Source organism: Sorghum bicolor, chromosome 6 (genome assembly GCF_000003195.3).
Source record: "Sorghum bicolor cultivar BTx623 chromosome 6, Sorghum_bicolor_NCBIv3, whole genome shotgun sequence".
Lineage (NCBI taxonomy): Eukaryota > Viridiplantae > Streptophyta > Magnoliopsida > Poales > Poaceae > Sorghum > Sorghum bicolor.
In genome coordinates, this window is record NC_012875.2 from 59,307,169 (window position 1) to 59,325,909 (window position 18,741).

Consider the following 18,741-nt stretch of genomic DNA (forward strand, 5'->3'; position numbering starts at 1 on the left):
CTGCAGTTTAATGCACAAATACCAAGGATGTAGACAGGTTTCAGCAGTCACCGTTAAAATCGATCCCATTCAATCTTCGCTCTAGTAGTTTAGGCCGTATTTTAGTTTTCGAAGGGAAAAATTTCGCGACACTATAGTATTTTTGTTTGTTTGTGGTAATTATTGTCTAACCATAGACGATCTTGTTTAGATGTGAAATTTTTTAGATTTCGCTACTGTAGCACTTTCGTTTGTTTGTGGCAAATATTGTCCAATCATAGACTAACTAGGATCAAAAGATTCGTCTCGTGATTTACGGGCAAACTATGTAATTAGTTTTTGTTTTCACATGTGCCATAAGATTTGATGTGACGGGGAATCTTGAAAACTTTTTTGTTTTCAGGGTGAACTAAACAAGGCCTAACTAGGCTCAAAAAGTCAAAAGATTCGTCTCGTCAATTTCGACCAAATTGTGCAATTAGTTTTTATTTTCGTCTATATTTAATACTCCATGCATGCGTCTAAAGATTCAATGTGACACGAAATTTTGAAAAAATTTGGGTTATAGAGTGGAAGTAAACAAGGCCTTAGTTTCAATATGTACAATGGAGAATCCATTGGAGCTGTCACTGACCGACCCTTAGAAAGAATTGCCTCTTCGGAATCTCCATGCTTAGAAACAAGAACGAGAAACCACTGTAGAGAGAGACAGAGGCTGCCGTCCCGGCCCCTCTGGTGTCGATCGCATAGTGAAACTGTCAGTCTCGATTCTCAGCAAGAAACCAAAAGAAGAAGAATAAAAGAAAAAAGACCACCTGTGACTGTGAGCTGGTGAAGTACAGTATTTGCAGATGGAGGTATACTCTTTTTTGTTTCTTTGTCCATGTATCCGAATGGACGGTGAAACCTATGCAGATTTGGGATTTCAGATTTGCACGCGCAGGCAGGCGTGCCAACGTGGAAAGAATTGGTCAACAATCTTATCTGGATGCATGTGTATGTGTGTATATATATCATAGATATATGTATCTCTTGCAGCTAGGCTTGGTGCCTCGCCGGTTGGTGCTGGGGGGCTGGGTGCTGGTCGTCCTCTGAATGTCTGAAGGGCCATTGCAGCCGAGCACTGCTCGGCTCATCGGCGCTCCCAACTTCCAAGTCCAATCCTTTTCTTTTTCAATTCCTCGTCGGATTCGTCCATGGTTCGCCCGCGCGCGCAAACGACATGGCGGCAGGACAGGTGGCACAGGTGTCTAGTGTCAACCCAACCAAAGTACTGCACCCACGATCGCATTCGCATCGCATCTTGTGTTAGGGACGATGATAGATTAAAAAAAATATAAAAAGAATACAAAAGACTATAAAGCTATCCGTAGAATAATTATTTAAGGGGATTGCTTGATAAATAGTACTGTTTAGGTTCAGCTATTTTCCTAAAATTCCTTGTGTTCGAGTATAAATTTTTTTAGTGCTTCTATACACTAATTAAATGACGGATGGTGATGTACCTATCAAATTTGTTCAGCTATTTCTTTAAATCCTTTGCATTTAGGTAATGAGGTGCAATTTTTCAGTGCTTCTATATGCTACGCTATATTAACTGACGGAGGGAGAGTCAGTTAAGTTAATCTTGACAAGTTCGCGCGGGGAGATTAGCAGTCGGAGCATCTGCTCCCCCATGAAACGTACGTATACTGATGGAATCGAAGCTGCATGCATGTGTGTACTTTCAGCCACGGCTTTTCTGACCATAGAAATGAATACACCACATCAGAATGAAGTAAAGCTGCATCACCTTAACACACTGCGTTGACAATAGCAAAACTGGTTTGCCCAGACCAAAGGATAGCATAAGCTGTTGACAGAAAAACGACGCTAGTTAAACCAAACCGAGGGACAATCTGTTGACAGACACGAAGCTGGTTCACCAAAACAAAACGCTACTGTAAGTGCTCAATCTTTAACATTTGACTCTTAAATGTGCGGCAAAATGAATAAGAAAGGGCCATATGCTCGGACTATTACTCTATTAGCAATGGTGCAAGCTCAGTGTTCAGCTCTGTCTGCTGAGGAAGATGGCGATGGGGACACCAGGGGATGGTGGTCTTTCCTCCAGCAGCGAAGCATGCTCACCGGCCTTAGCGCGAGCAGCTTCATTGGACGCCGAGAGCACCTCGACTTGCTCAAGGCCAAGCTGCCTCTTGATCAGCTCCAAGTTCTCCTGGAGTACATCTATCTCACTGAAGGGAAGCTTCAAGTCCAGCGCCTGCGGACCAACCACCCTTGCCTCGTCCTTCTTATCCTTGATGAAGGGCATGCACAGCTTCAGAACTTGCTTCAAGTTCATTTCCTGCCCGACGGAACACTCCTTCAGAGCTTCTGCTATTTCCTTATCAGGTGCGAAGGAGCGACTTTGGCTGTCGAACTTAGACTGCAGCACCCTCAAGCACTGCTCTTTCCAGCCAGAGTAGTGCTCGTCCACATATATAAGGCCAATGCTCATCTTTTTTTTCTCGGATGGAGGTGCTGGTGCAGCTCCCTTCTTAGGTTTCTTGAAACCAGACTCTTGCTTCTGAAGCAGCTTCCTGAACGAAACTATGGAATCCTGCAAGTATGTATTTGCAATTCTCAGTGTAGGATCCGGGGTGTCTGCGACTGGCCAGCCAGCTTTTATTGCAAAGCCTTCTTTCTTCATGATCTTCTGCCAAACGTGCTCAGCATAGTGTGGGCAAAAGGGGGTGATAAGCCTGGTCTGGACATCCATAAATCGCCACAACAGATCCCGGTTCATGCCTGCTGCGCCACAAGAGAGCCTGTACTCATCTCTGGCCGATTGGAGGTCATAGAACCCAGACGTCAGGGCCTCCTTGAACATGAAAGCATCATAGCTCTTCTCAGTTTCTTCGATTGCAATGTTCATCTCGTTTGCAAACACACGGTCAGCATATGTAGTGGGCGGCCCAGTTCTTAATTTAGATTCAGCAGCTGTAACCTCTTCCATCCATGAAATTTCTTTTGTAAGCCTCAGCACAGCAGAATTTGCAATGTCAGTGACAAAGTTTGCGTCATCCATACCATCACCAGCATCAGCAAGGGCAAATCTAGTGGCATCAGAAGAATACTTTTTGATGGCATCTTCAAGAGTTAAGAAATTCCCTGTTGACTTGGACATTTTTTCAGAATTAAGCATAAGATGCCCATTGCAGCGGAAACCAAGAGGCCAATGGTGCTCAGGAAGAAGTGCTGTATGATTATATATGCAGAATGTCAGATGGTTTTGAATAAGGTCTTTACCAGACACACGGATATCAAACGGGTACCAGTACTCAAATTCCTGCTTCATTTTATTCAACAGAGCAGCAGGGATGTCACTTTTTGGTGCTGGACCATCACAAAACACAAAATCCCAGACTTCATCTGTCATTTGTTCTGGCCTTACTGAAGATATTTCTTTCCCATACATATTACCATTTTGCAAATAATGTGCAACTGTATAATAAGCCATGTATAGGGTTGAATCAGAAAGAGATTCTACAAGGAACTGCTCATCCCATGGGATTCGAGTACCAAGGCCAAAAGAACGCGAACAAGCCCACTGGTTCAGCCAGCCCAATGTGTGTTCAAAACCATTACGGGTTTCAGTTGAGAATGTATTCATGCGGTCCAAACATTTGGCTGCCTTCTGCTTCCATTCAGCCTCACCATAAGTTATGTACCACTGATCAGTGAGGGCAACAACACATTCATCACCAGATCTAGACATGACCTTCTTCTCCGGCTCACTATACAACACGGCTGTGCCTTCTTCCAAAAGCTTGCTTTTAATCAGCGGCTTTGCTTCTTGAACCTTTCTACCACTGAACTCACCTACAATCATTGTTCCATCAGTAAATCCCTTCAGATATGTCATTCTTTTTGCTTCAGCAAGCTTCTCCTTGTCGTTCTGGCTTTTAATCTTAAGATCATGGCAAACCTTCTCTGCTGACTTGTCTCCAAATTCAGGAATGTGGATTATTGGTATAATCTCATAAGGAAGAACCCACTCATCTTTCACTCCATACTTTGTTCTCAATGCTGGCTTTGTGACTAAATCTTGCAGTGCCATGAAATCATCAGGTGAATCACTTGGAACACTAGTCACAATGCCAGTACCTTTGTCAGTCAAGACCGTGAGCATTGGAAGAGCATATATGGTTTCATTGAAGGCAAGAGGAGATTTCAGTGGCAAACCAATCAGATCATTGCCAGACAGCTCACATAAGCAGGTTGGTTTTTCAGAGACCCTGGATAGGTGTTGGTATGCAAGATTAAGAGCAGACCTGGCTGTAAGGATGAAGACATCAGTGTCGTTGATCTCAAAAGCACCATAGATTCCATCAGGAAGGACCCAGCAATTTGTCTGTCCATACATCGTCTCAGGTCTTAGTGTAGCAGCTGCCAAATACACCTTCCTCCCTTCCAATGCGTTCAGCTTGGGAGGAAAAGGTGATATCACCTCCATTTTAATCAAGACGTATTCTTGTGGCTGCACACCTTCACCTGTTGCCCTATCATGATCAGCACAAGGTTGGCCATCCAACGGAGAGTAGATAGTGTACCTCATGTCTTTAACAACCTTGCCCAATTTCTTCAGCTTCCTCATCTGCCACTTAACAAAAGCATCATAGTACGGATTCATGTCAGTAGTTATGAATGACCTCCTCCAGTCACAACCCAAGCCAAATTTCTTGAGAACCTCCTTTGCCAATGGAGGGAAGTGAGACAACCAGTGATAAGGATCTTGAAATTTGGCAATTTCTTCATCATCCAGACCAAAGCTCTTCATGATCTCCCACTGGTACTTTTGTGCGCCAGCCTTTGCAGTAGCCTTGGACTTCTTCCCCTTAAACTTATCCGGGGCAACAACATCAGCCTGGTCGGCTTGGATAGCATCTGCTACTGCAGCACCAGAATCCTCTGCCACGGGAAACACCGGAGGATATCCATATTGTTGGATTTCCCTAGCAAGCTTATCAGCTGAGGCCTTGATGGGCATTCCAGTGCAGTGGAAAGCAAAGGGCAAAAGGACATTGGAGCCACGAAGCCTGTGGTATGCAGCACCGAACTCAAGCTTGGACAACGAGAAGGCATGGCCCAGATGCAGCAAGCCATTCATGTAAGGGTATGGAAAGTTCCCAAAGAATTTTTCCCCGGGGCTTGGAGGCTCATTGCCAGGATCAGCCTCAAAAACCTTGTTCTCATCCCAAAACTTCTGAACCTCTGATTCATTGTTGAGCAAAAAGTCTGTTCGGGCACGACTCTTAGGCTCATCAGGATTCGTTGACATTTTCCTGGAATATCAACACAAAAGAATGTCAAAGGCTAGCATCTTAAATTTATTATTTTAATAAACATTTATAGCTGAAGTGTAAAAGAGAGAAGAGCTAACAAAGGCATGAAACATACAGAAACAAACATTTATTTTTGGATGGATAAAGTATAGCATCACAATCTCATGTTAACTTGACTGAATTCATATCTTAGGTGTAAGAAAAAAGAGAGCTAATAGATGCATGAAACATACTTAGCATCTATTTTGAATGAAATATAAAATCGCAATTTGATATTAACTCAACTGAATCCACATCAGTAACTCAAATAACGAGGTATACCATCACAATTTGATTGGAGTTCAACTGAATCCATATCTTAACTGTAAAGAAGAGAAGAACTAACAGATGTATGGAACACACAGATACAAGCATTTTTTTTAAGAAGTAAACAATCACAGTTTAATGTCAAATGAACTGAGCAGATATCTGAAGTGTGAAGAAATGGAGAAGCTAAGAGACACATGAGAAAAACAGGATTACACATTCACTTCCAGACAGAGAATAACACCAGAAACTGCACCCCCCCCCCCCCCCCAAAAAAAAAAAAACCCTCAATCCCACCCTAAGCCCTAAGAAGCAAGACAGGTACAAATACAACATGAGACACAAGCTGCTCAGTTCAATTCAGTCTAACCCAAAATTTGTTTGGTACATGAATGGATTGCTAAACCTGTCCCAATTCATCCACATGGCAAGTGATCTGCGGTGAGCCAGATGAAACAAACAGAAATAAACATTCCTTCTAAACAAATTATCTCAACATAAATTTTTTCACCAAGTTTGTTTGGCACATGAATGAATTCACATCCACACAGCAAAGGGATCTGCAATGAAATGGATGAACTGAACTACCCGTCACAGCAAAGGTTGCGGATGCGAATGGACGATCATACATACAAACAGAGTCACAGGGACATCACTTCCTCTCCTCTCCATCACACTCACGCTAGAAACCACCCCACCGAGGCAACCGACAAGCACGCTCACATTAGAAACCACCCCACCAAGGCTATTGACAAGCACACTCATGCTAGAAACCACCCTACCAAAGCAATCAACAAGCAGATCAACGACAACAAGACAGCCCTGTCGAACCCCGCAAGGAGAAGCTAGGATGATTTGCTGATTCATTGGCAATGATGTGTTTCCGAAAAGATGAAGATAAGCAAAATCTGGTGGGTTGGAGAGGACGGGACCCAGTTTTCATGGTGATTGGTTAGGAATGGGTCGAACCCAGATGGGGAATATTCGTCCAGGATGCGGGTTCGCTCCGTCCGCTGAAAATGAGCGGACGGGGTCCGATCAGTCACGCAAGCAGGGCAGGGCAGGGGCAAGCTGCGGCGGCCGGCGCAGGAGTAGGAGGGGCAAGCGGCGACGACGGGGCGCAGTTATTGGCGGAGGCGGCGGCACCGGCGAGCAGGAGCCCAGCGAGCTCTGGGCGGGCGCACCGCGAGCAGCGGCGGTGCGCGGCTGCGAGCAGGCAAGCAGCATAGACGGTGGCACGAGCAGCCGGCCCCGGGCAGCAACGGGCGCGGCGGCGAGCTGCAGCGGTGAGCGCGCGCGGCGGCGCACGCGTAGCAGCAGCATCGGTGGGCCACGCGCGGCAGCAGCAGCGGCGGCGTACGGACGGAAGATCCGTGCGGCCCTCTGTGCGGGGAAGAAGACCAGGGGAGGAGAAAAGGAATCTGACGCCCTGGGCCCGCGTGTCAGCGAGCTCAACCCACCCCAACTGTGCCATCTGCTTATTGCCATGAACCGAACTGCCCTAATCGTCATTGGGATTTGGACTTACACTATACTACATTACCAACTAGGCAATTACAAGTGACCATGCACTGAACAAGCAGGGGAAAAAGACCGAAAAAAAAAAAACAACTAACCCTCCGTTCACGCAGCAGATGCTCCTTACGACGTTCTTGATTCCCCGATTCAGGAACTTGTCCTCCGAGGCTGCAAATTCGTCCACAGTCAATCACCATGACAGGATAAGAAGAAGCTCAGAATCGAAAGCGGGCACGTAATAATCGAAGAGGACCAAGAAACAAGTATGACGAACCTGGACGCACGATTTCGAGGGTCCGCTTGCAAAGATTTTTGCCGGCGAGGGTACTCGCGATGCACGCCAGCGCCCCCGGGGCCTTCTTGTTCGTCGGACGTCGGCGCGACCTAGAGAACGTGCCCCGGCTACCGCGTGCGCGGGACGGCGGCGGCGGCCATGCGTAGTCGCTAGGAACTAGCTAGCGCTGGCGTGGAGAATAAGGTAGGGTGAGATTAGTTTATGTCTTTATTATTGGGTTTTGGACTTCGGGCTGTATAATAATATAATAAACCAGAATCTCAGATCCTTTATGAAAAAAAGATTAGACCCAAATCCATGGTAGTCATGGGCTTGTAACTTGTATGGGCTACTTTTGTGAGCCGGACCTGGAACCTCGTGTCCTACGACTCCAGGGCTTTTGCTGATTGTGGGATGTCACGGTCATAGGGCCGGGAAGCCCAGCTAGGCTAGTGGATTAAGTTTTTCTTCGATAGTTTTATTAAATTTTGTCTTTTAAAAAGCAAAATTGGCCCTTTAAAAAAATTGTAAAAAAAAACTCTTCTCGCCAATTGAAGTGTCCGTGCGGCAATAGTTCCCTTCCCGTGCGAATCTCAAAAGATCATAAATTTTACGTATATAAGCTTCAGTGTAGTTAATAGTTAGGCCTTGTTTAGGTCTTAAAATTTTTTAAGTTACATTGAATCTTTGATACATGCAGAGAGCATTAAGTATAGATAAAAAATAATAATAATATAGTTTATTTATATTTTACAAAATTAATCTTTTGAGTATAGTTAATCTATGGTTGGACAATAATTGCTAAATACAAACAAAAGTGCTACAATAACCGAACCTAAAAATTCTTACGAACTAAACAAGGCCTTATTTGAAAATTTAAAGCATTGGCAACTTTATAGTTCATGACTATTTCATCTAAAGCCATTCTTATGGTAGATAATGATATAATCCATATACGAATTTGTAGATCTATACATTATATCAATTAGTTTGACATCGAATTGGCTAAAAGGTTCTATGAGATATGAAATTGTAGATCTCGTTGACCACAAAAACATTTATGTAGATTCGATCCCTACACAATGTTATATTAGGCCTTGTTTAGATCCAAAATTTTTGAGATTTTGACATTGTAGCACTTTTGTTTTTATTTGACAAAATTGTCCAATCATAGGCTTAAAAGATTTGTCTCACGATTTACAGGCAAACTGTACAATTAGTTTTTATTTTCATCTATATTTAATGCTCCATGCATATGCCGCAAGATTCGATGTAACTGAGAATCTTGAAAAGTTTTCGGTTTTTGGAGTGAACTAAACAAGGCCTTAGAAGTTATCAGTTTTATAAGATATATTGTCCTAGTAAGTGGACAGATCAAGGTGATTTCTTCGCTCCCTTCTTAAGTCATATATACCTGAATTTTTTTTTCTGGTATAGGCTTATATAATAACATTTTTTTACAGGAACCGTGCTCATCGAGTCATATAACTTTTTAACTCAAAACATTTTTCGACTATATATTGGTCACAAAATAATGGAAATAAAAGAATCATGGACGAATAAAGTTATAGATCTCGACAGACTAGAATTTTTGCATATAACTTCATTTTCGTTCAAGGCGCTATGTAAAAGTTGTCTTTAGAAAAAAAGTACTCCCTTCGTTCGAAAGGATAAGACGTTTTTATTTTTGTATATATATTAATTTTACTGTATATAGATATGGTGTATATCTAAGTGTATAGTAAAATATATATACTTATAAAAATCAAAACATTTATAATTTAAAATTGAGAGAGTAATAATTTAATTAGCGACAATGAAAATTCTGCGAGTTGAATTTGCGGTTTTCAAACCTCTCACATCAATTAGCGATAGAATATATTTTAGTAAATTTTTATTTAGTAGGCGATTTGTTTCATTTAAAAATTTTTAAAAAAGATCCTCCGAGACAAACGTGTGTTACTACAATCCTTCCTGGCGACCCGGACAGGGACCCCGCCCTCCATTTCATCTCAGACTCGCGTAGTAAAATGGAGGAGAATTCTGTCGTCATATCACAACAGACGCGAAGCAACGAGGGGACCTCTGGTCCGTAGTCCGTTGGCATGCAATGCAGCAGGTAGAGCAGGTTCCTGCGACGTGCGACGTTCTAGATGGATTTCTCGCGTCTGGTCCCTCGGTGACGACGATAGATGTCGCGCGCGCGCGGCCGTGTAAACAACCGTGCGCCGCGCGCCGGCAGCGGCAGGCCGGCAGCCATCGTCTGCGAGCGAGCGCATGACATTGATCGATGGACCTCGCCGGCCGGCCGACGCCGATTCCGATGCAGGTCCGATCGAGTCACGAATCCACGGGTGATGCAATGGGATCCCTCCGGCCCGCCGTGGCGCCCAAGCAAAAGCAACATCATCGGCTCATGAATGGTTGATGATGCCCCGGCCGGCCGCTTCGCATTCGTCGCTTCCATGCATGAATGGCGAGCGAGCCACCACCGTACCGCTTTGCATGCATGCATCCGCGCGCGCGCGCGCGCGAGAGAGAGAGAGAGAGAGAGAGAGAGAGAGAGAGAGAGTATCCCAACGACTGGATTCGCACGGCCTCTCGCAGGCACGCAAGACGCATGAGCGCCCAAGCCCAATTGTGCATGCGCCATGCAGTCATGCATGCAATGCACGGCGCGGCCAATAATGCATGCATGCATGCATGCATATGCGTCGATCTCGTCATCGTCACTAGCTCGACGACTGGTCGCAACGAACCGAAGTGGCCGGGAAGAGGAGGAAGGAGAAGACAGGAGCTGGCTGGGCTTAAAGCTAGCCAGGCTGGATCCTCGGTGTCCTAACTAGCTAGCTGCTCTGGAGTGTGAACACAGGTCACACACAGGGGTTCATAACAGACAGTGTTGGGAGGCCACGCAACGTTCTGTGGAGGAGAAACTCTTTCCTAGACTCCTTGCATTGCATTGCATATATTTGCATTGCATTGTTCTGCCGCCGCTGCTGCTGCTCCTGAAACGGGATAAATCACAGCGAGGATGAGCGTCTGATGTTGCTTGTTTTGCTTCATCTAGCCAGGGGGGCCAGCTGTTCTGCACACCAATACACACCATGCTATCAAGCACTCGAGCTGCATGCAGCTGACAGCTGAGCACTTATCCAAGTTGCAGATAGTGACACCATATATGACGCGTTAATCCTAGGAGCTACCGCGGCACTATTGTTCAGAGTGGATCAGACGGTAGTACAATCTTCTTCTCGTATTTTTTTTTCTGAACCGATGTTATTATCCAGTTCGTTTGTCTATTCCTTTTTTTTTCCTGCAAGGAAAGTAAATTTGTCTTTAGCAATTAGCAAAACAAAAGGCTTCACCGAGGAGAGGGAGTCATATACGTACTACATTCCTGGTCTAGTGTGTACGTGCATGTGCATGCACCACGTACGGTTTCGTTTTTCTATTAACGTACATTTTTACACGGCCAAACAACACTGAACATTGCCGCAGCCGACCATCGTATCATGTTCACGTCAGACGTACAAACAAAACTAATAGGATAAACACGATCATCAAGCAAATTACTGTTTTTAAATGCAACCTAACCAACTGATAATTTGTTTCCAAACAAGGCTTAATAAGCGCGATGATAACTCACACTTCCCCATCGCCAATTCCAAATTTCCATAGCTGATCGAAGACAACGTAACATCACCAGTGCATGCAGAGAAATGGCATATGCTCACAAGATCTTCAAATTCCATTAATTAATTACGGAGCAGGACGCCTACGATCGATCAATATCACGATATGATATCCTGAATTCCTGATTCACCGATCAAATTAAACCCTAGTACATTCCATTTTCCGAAGCAACTTACCATATATATGCAAGTGAAACGTCATACGTATCATAAACTAACGATTATATCCGATAGGAGATTCGGTGGCCTCGCTGTCGCTGCGACGCGACGACGCTGGGGAGGCCACGCCGAGTCGGTGTCTCGGTGACACCTTTCCGTACACGAGGAGCGAGAGGCTGGTCCTTTATAAAGGGCATGGACTAGATAGCTCTACCGGCGGGCGCGCCGTTGATTGGCACACGTACCTCCACAGGCCTCCGCCACCATCCCCATCCCTCCACCGCCGTGCCAGCGCCACCATTTTCGGCCGGCCGGCCAGCCTGATAGCTCGACTCCTCCACATGGAGGCGCTGCTCCCGAGCTCCAGCGGCATCTCGCCAAAGATCAGCACGATCCTGCAGTCGCACGTGTACCCTCGGTTCGGCCGCGTGCTGCGCGCCCTCGCCAGGGTCAAGTCCGCGCTCCTCGACGCCCTCGGCAAGACCAAATACTGGGGCACGCGGCGGCGGCGGAGGAGGAAGCAGCTGCAGCAGCACCGCGCGAAGAAGAGGAGCAGCAGCAGCAGGCATGGCGGCGGCGGCGGTTTCGCGAAGAGGCCGCCGCCGCACCTCAGCTGGTCCGGCGGCGGCGGCCTGACGTCGCCGGTTCGGTCCGCGGCCGAGATGGCGCTGGACGTGGACTACCACGTGTACCCGTCCTACGAGTCGGTGTGGAACGCGGTCGTCGTCCCCGCGGCGGCTCCCGGCGAGTACTGCGGTTACCTGCGCTGGCTCGAGGAGGAGATGCCGAACGAGGTGCTGGTCGTGGAGGAGGGAGACGACGACGACGAAGGGGAGGACGACCAAAACGACTCCGCCGGCGGGAACGAGATCGACCGGCTAGCGGAGCAGTTCATCGCGAGGTGCCGTGCCAACTTCTTGCTGGAGAAGCAGGAGTCGTACGACCGGTGTCAGGAGATGATCGCCAGGAGCCTCTGATCGAATCCGTCGTCTTCACCAGGATTCGATCGATGCGTCTTTTTTTCTTCTTCTTCCCCACAGAACCATGCATGTGGATTTGGCGATGCGTGCGTACGTGTTCATAATAATCTGCGTATCGTGGCTGCTGCAATGATGGTGCAGTGTGCTGCAAGCGTTTGTGTTCTTTTTCTTTCTAGCGTCGAGATTGATGAGTATATAGCACGCAGTATACGTGAATTTATGGAGCTGCTGTGGCTTTCTTGCACCCTGACAACACTGAATAATGCTTCTTGAGTTCAACAGGAAATGTGCAAGCGTTTGTTGGACCGGCATGCTTAGTTTGAAATGTCTAAGAGATATAACATCGATCTCTAGCGCTAGAAAAGATGTTTGAGTTGAATCGAGGTTTATTTTTTTTTCGGTTGGGACTTGGAGTACCATTACTATAGTAAGTACGAAGTTGAATTCCTTCATATAACCTCACAACAGTGGAGCAATCTGCTATGAATTCTTGCTTGAAATGGAGGCTTATCCATATCTATATACTCTTTTAATTTGAGCTAATATAAAAAAGTAAGATTGACAAAAACATTTCAAATACTAGTAATAACTACTAGCAATCCTTTCTGGTTTTTTTTAAACAACAATCTTTTCTTTGCTAATAGATCCATATAGGTAGTAAAGCATGGAAATAAAATCAAAGATATATGACAGCCCGAGTCCTTAGCTTCATTCATCAAACGTTATGCTATATTTGGATCGACTTCCGGGACACTAAATCAAGGAGTTGATCCTAATTTACCAGAAATAAAGGGAACAAAGTCAAGGTTTGTTGCCTTGTTCCTAGCACAAATTGATAATCAATTCGACCTATTCCCAAAATCAAAATATGGAAATAAATACCGACTTGTCCCTGCATATTCTCCTCACACACATACTATCCTGATATATATCCTCCTCCTGCACCAACTTCAAACATAAAAAAGCTTCTATTGTTATTATTAGGTTCTATAGCAACTCCAAGAGAAGAGTTATCCATGTTATGTATTCTATATTTGGCTATTTTGGGAGAGGAAAGAGAGTCCAACAGCTATTGTATTTGGTTTGCTAAAATAGCAAGTCTCTATCCCGGAGTTCTCGCATGGTAAATATAGCTTGCATATCCCGCTAGCCATATGATTTGCCATATAGAAAGACTGTTAGAGATTTTTTTTACATGATTTTCTATTTTAGAGGTTGGCTAAATCTTGAATTTAGCCATTCATTTTTACCAACTCTCTTAGAGTTGCTCTTACAGCTAACATATTTAAACTTTGACCATTTTTGGCATGTTTTGAGCCCGGTAATCTATCCAAAACCCCTGCAAATTATATGTCACAATTTTTCCGAACCCAAGATAAAAAAACATTGCTCGGAAGACCGGTGAGCCCACTAGAATTACACCTGTTAGGCTAAAACCATTGTGAAAATATATACTTGTGTGGAGGCCTAGAAAAAAAACGAGAAATATCGGCCCCCTCCAGCAACTAGCGTCTCTCACATATAGTCACATAAAATGAGCTCACCACCTTCAACCCTCGACCCGGGTTTGTCGACCCCGACCCAGGTTCACGGGTTCATTTTTAATCTAAAATGTAAAAATCTCTTGCAAGTAGCGTACCCCGTACCTCCCTCATCGACCCAGAAACTTTATGACTATGCTCTCACACGTTCGTCTTGAAGGTGGCGGCGGCAGCCATCGAAAGGGCCATGCTAGCTGCGACGGGAGCAGCAGGCCGGTGGGTGATGGCGTCATCAGACATGGTGGGGGAGCATCCTCAGCTATACGGGCTCTTGGTGTAAATGGTGAAGTCGCCGGTGTCGCCCTCGCCGTCTTCGAGGTGGTCGGCGATGGTGGCAGCGCGCGAGGTGGTGGGCTTGTCGCTGGAGGGCCACCATCGCCATGTTCATGGGTTTGGATAGTAGCTAGCTTGCTTTTTTCGTGTATATGCGTCATGAAACTGTCTCGCCTCCCAAACAAGAAGATTACCACTGAAAAAAGATACCACCCCTCCTCCAACACATACGTCCTATTTTTCAACATTATTTCAGCGGTAGTTTTCAACGAAGAAATACTATTTTTTTTCTTATAGTAAATCAATATAAGCAACAACAGCAGCAATTAAATTTCAGCGATTTCTAAATGTTTTCATTGAACATTTGAATTTATTACTATAGCTCGGACTTTCAAATATGGAAGCATTAAGGGCCTGTTTGGTACAGCTCACAACAGCTTCATGAGCTGTTGTGAGCTGTTTTTTTTTGCCAAACACTTATTTCCAAAATAGCTTCATGGGTGAAGTTGTTTTTCCCTCCTCTCACAAAAACATAAGTTGGATGAAGCTGAAAAAAAAGTAGCTTATTGTAGCTTCTCCTTCATTTCTCTCCCTCAACTATGCATGAAGTAGTTGGGAAAGCTATTTTGCCAAACACTTTTTCCAAAACAGCTTAGCTTCATCTAGAAAGTCACTTATGAAGCTATTTTCTAAAAAAACAGTTTTACTCGTGAAGTTGAGCTGTGCCAAACAAGCCTCTAAATAGTCTATATTTTGGGCTCGGACTGGAATCCTTCGCGACGACCAAATCCATCCTGCTCAAGCGAGGCCCAAGGCCCAACCTCCGTTTCCAATAAAGAAACCAAATAGCAACCTCTCGCAGTCCCTCCTTTCCTCCTCTGCCTCCGACCTCCGTAGCGAATCGGATCGGGGTCTAGGGTTTCGGCGCGCTTCTCCAACCAGACGCGAGGGCTAGGCTGAGCATGGAGGGAGCAGGCGCGGCCCGGAAGAGGTCCCGGCCGGAGTCGGCGAACGGGTATGCCGCCGGCGGGAAGCGCTCCAAAGGTGAGGCATCGCTATCCCACTAGTCCGTCTGCCGTTCGCCTCGATTTTTTTGGTTCTACTAGATAGATGTCGGTTGTCATCGCCCCTTGCGCGAAGTGCTTCCGATTGGATCTGCGTGTGTTCTGCGGGAGCGCGGAGCGAGGGTGTTCTGGTTGGTCTTTTCATTATGCTTATATATGCGTGCCGTGTGCGCAATGAGATAGCGCATCCGGGTTGGTGTGCGGGCCTGGCTGGTTAGAGATTTTGTTTTCGTTCAATCTTGCTTTGCTTGCTTCAAGTAATGCGTGGATTGGTGGAATAATAGCTCGTTGTCTCCAAAATTGAACTACAAATCAAGGGTTTTCCCCTCTATCTCTATGCTTAGGCGATTACTCTCTTAACTTCGACTACTAAATTGTCCCCTAAAGAAGCTTTGTATTTGACTCTCCAAGTAATGCGTGTGAAGATGGACCAAATGAATACAATTAAATCTGAAGAAATCGGACAGGGTTGGAGACTGATTTTTTTTTTATATAAATGTATCACAGTTAGATCTACTTCATATGCAAATGCGAATTTTGCCCAGCTACTGATAAAAAATGATGTCAGTGCTAACTGGTAAGCACTAAGCAGCACACTAACATGTTCTTATCTGAGCAACTTATCCTCCTTTAGTAACTACCAGTACTAAGAAAGACTTTGTGTTCCCAAATCTAGTTAGGACTATGTGTCTCACCACAGTAGTAATACAGTAAAAATAGTTTAGGACTCAATAGTCTGTAAAAGTTCTTTAAGAATTAAGAGTTCAGATAGTGTAATAGTATGAAGCTTATCTAGATTTATTTTGTTGAAAATAGGAATAGTTTTTTAGAGAAGAAATAGTAATTTGAAGCATATTTGGAAATCAAAGCACCTTTTGCCTCTTGAATCTTGATCAATGTAATTGGACAATTCACCAGTTCAATGAACAAGAAGAAACATGTTAATTCCCAGATCTAGTTAGGACTATGTCCCTCACATCAATATTGACACAGTAAAAATAGTTTTAGAACTGAAAGTCTGGAAATATCATTTTAGAGTTCAGATACTGTAATGGTACAAGTCTGTTCTAGATGTATTTTGTTGAAAAGAGGAATAGTTTTTAGAGAAGAAATAGTAATGTGAAGCATATATATGGGAATGAAGCCACCTTGTGTTGAATATTGATCAAATGGAATTGGACTGTTCATCAGTTCAATGAACAAGAAGAAAGATGCAGACACATGGTATTTGTCAGTGTATAAACCCTACTAATCTTTGTTTGAACTGTATAATAACTATCTTCTGCAGGATAACTACAATGGAATCTTTTACCATATAAAATCTTGTTCCTTCATCACATACATTGGAGATAAATTCTATATACGTACTTGATTAGAAGATCAATAATGCAAACTTCTAACACGTGAGAAAATGTAATTAATTTTATGCAACAGACACGGAGTCATTTCAAACTGGTCAATCAAGCAAATCGAAGCCTTGCACCAAGTTTTTCAGGTTATAATCTTAACCTATCTGAAATAACATCAGAATGGTAACCTGTATCTTTTTCACTCTTCTTACAGCAAATAAATTGTTTGAAAGATTCATTATATATGCCAAAGATGTATGGAATATTTGAATAACACTAAATTTGATCTATTTTATTAATATATCTCAGTAGATGAACTTGCCTTTTTTCCTCTGGTTACTTTAAGAGTTTAGATGAGTACGTTACAAGCCAACGTTCAATCCACTCTTGCTTTATGGTGCATGTAGTATAGACAGGGTGCAAGTATTGATTTTTGGTGTTTTGATTAAATGGAAGTTCCTTTTTAGTGATGGAAGTGTTTGTCAGAGTAGATTCAAATTTTATTTTGTTATTATATTATGCTATTATGCTTTCTTCATATTGTTATTGTTACTTCAATATGCCTGAATATGTTGTTTAGATGTTTGAATATTTTATCTCTTATTGAAAGCTCATTCCTGCATACTTAAAATCATTAGATAAACCTTCATAAATAATATATATGTTCTGCTTTGAATGTTGCAGTACCATTGGGTGCCCATTTGGTGAGGGATGCCATTTTCTGCACTTTGTCCCCGGTGGTTACCCAGCAGTTGCAAAAATGCTCAATCTAGGTAGCCCTGCTGTATCTGCGCCATCAAGAACTCATGTGGATCATGCCGCTCTTACTGGCGCCTCTCATCAAGCTTCGATGGGCAAGACACGCATGTGCACCAAGTACAATACGACGGAAGGCTGCAAATTTGGTGATAAGTGCCACTTTGCTCATAGCGAAAGAGAGCTTGGGAAGCCAGCCTACATGTCTCATGAAGGACCTCCTATGGGTGGTCGATATGGAGGCCGACCTGAACCTCTGCAACAAGCTTCCATGGGTCCTCCAGCAGGAAACTTTGGTGCTTCGGCGACTGCCAAGATCAGTGTGGATGCCTCTCTTGCCGGTGGCATAATCGGTAAGGGTGGGGTCAACACTAAGCAGATAAGCAGAGTTACAGGCGTCAAGCTCTCCATCCGCGACCACGAGTCTAACCCCAGCCAGAAGAACATTGAGCTTGAAGGCAATTTTGACCAGATCAAGCAAGCCAGTGACATGGTGAGGGACCTCATTGCGACCATCAGCGCAAGCATGCCGGCAAAAAACCTATCTGCTTCCGCTGCTCCAGCAGGAGGCCGAGGCGGTGGTCTTGGGGGCAGGAGCAACTACAAGACGAAGCTGTGCGAGAACTTCGTGAAGGGTGCCTGCACTTTCGGCGACCGGTGCCACTTTGCCCATGGCGAGACCGAGCAGCGGAGAGGTGCTGCTTGAGAGTTGAGGTGCTCTAGGCATGAGAGATGCCCTGTGCTCTCTCCATTTGCTACTGTGAATTTTTCTCCTTGCAGCGTTAGGCGGTTCGACTGTTGTATTGCGATTTCAGTCGATTAAACTCTAGATTTCAGCTTTTCTTTTATGATATAAGTTTGCGAAAACGTTATTCTGTCACTCATGCCCCTGAATGTTATGACTTATGGGCTTATGGCAACTTGCATTTTGTTGGTCAGTTTCAGTTAGCAGCTGGTGGCCCATGACAAACCTGTGTGACTGTCCTAACGTTGTAGCCGTGTAAATTGTCGAAAAATGCTTGAGGTGGAAATAGGAGTGACGCCGAAATGAAAATATCAGGCTTTGTTTAGTTCCAAAATTTTTTAGAAAATGAGCATTGTAGTACTTTCGTTTATATGTGACAAATATGGTCCAACCATAGACTCACTAGGTTCAAAAGATTCATCTCACAAATTACAAACAAACTGTGTAATTAGTTTTAGTTTTTGTTTATATTTAATGCTCTATATATGTTTAAAGATTCGATGTGACAAGGAATCTTGAAAAAAAATTTAGATTTTGGGGAGGAACTAAGGCCTTGTAAATTTTCTAAAAAACTTCTAAATTCTCCGTCACATTGAATCTTGCGGCACATACATGAAGTACTAAATATATATTTAAAAAATAACTAATTATACAGTTTATCTGTAATTTGCGAGACAAATCTTTTGAGCCTAGTTAGTCTATAATTAGACTATAATTACCAAATACAAATAAAAGTGCTACGATATCCAAAATTAAAAAAATTTCTCCAAACAAG

General features: G+C 44.1%; 2 protein-coding genes across 4 annotated transcripts; one reads left to right on the forward strand and one right to left on the reverse strand.

Annotated features, from left to right (window-relative positions):
- On the reverse strand, window positions 1,750-7,618 carry LOC8082562 (leucine--tRNA ligase, cytoplasmic). 3 transcript variants are annotated; one of them, XM_002448671.2, is made up of 3 exons: window positions 7,405-7,618; window positions 7,229-7,298; window positions 1,750-5,306 (listed from the first exon to the last, which is right to left on the reverse strand). In XM_002448671.2, the coding sequence occupies exon 3, from the start codon at window positions 5,300-5,302 to the stop codon at window positions 2,030-2,032; it is 3,273 nt and encodes a 1,090-aa protein (XP_002448716.1). In that variant the 5' UTR covers window positions 5,303-5,306; window positions 7,229-7,298; window positions 7,405-7,618; the 3' UTR covers window positions 1,750-2,029. The 3 variants fall into 3 exon arrangements, with proteins under 3 accessions (XP_002448716.1, XP_021318806.1, XP_021318805.1); XM_021463131.1 differs by lacking the exons at window positions 7,229-7,298; window positions 7,405-7,618 and adding an exon at window positions 6,201-6,387; XM_021463130.1 differs by lacking the exons at window positions 7,229-7,298; window positions 7,405-7,618 and adding an exon at window positions 6,395-6,515 and having other exon boundaries at window positions 1,753-5,306.
- Window positions 14,902-18,191, forward strand: LOC8070284 (zinc finger CCCH domain-containing protein 31). The gene is made up of 3 exons (XM_002447237.2): window positions 14,902-15,096; window positions 16,551-16,611; window positions 17,150-18,191. Exons 1-3 carry the CDS (start codon window positions 15,015-15,017, stop codon window positions 17,925-17,927), a joined length of 921 nt encoding a protein of 306 aa, XP_002447282.1. The 5' UTR covers window positions 14,902-15,014; the 3' UTR covers window positions 17,928-18,191.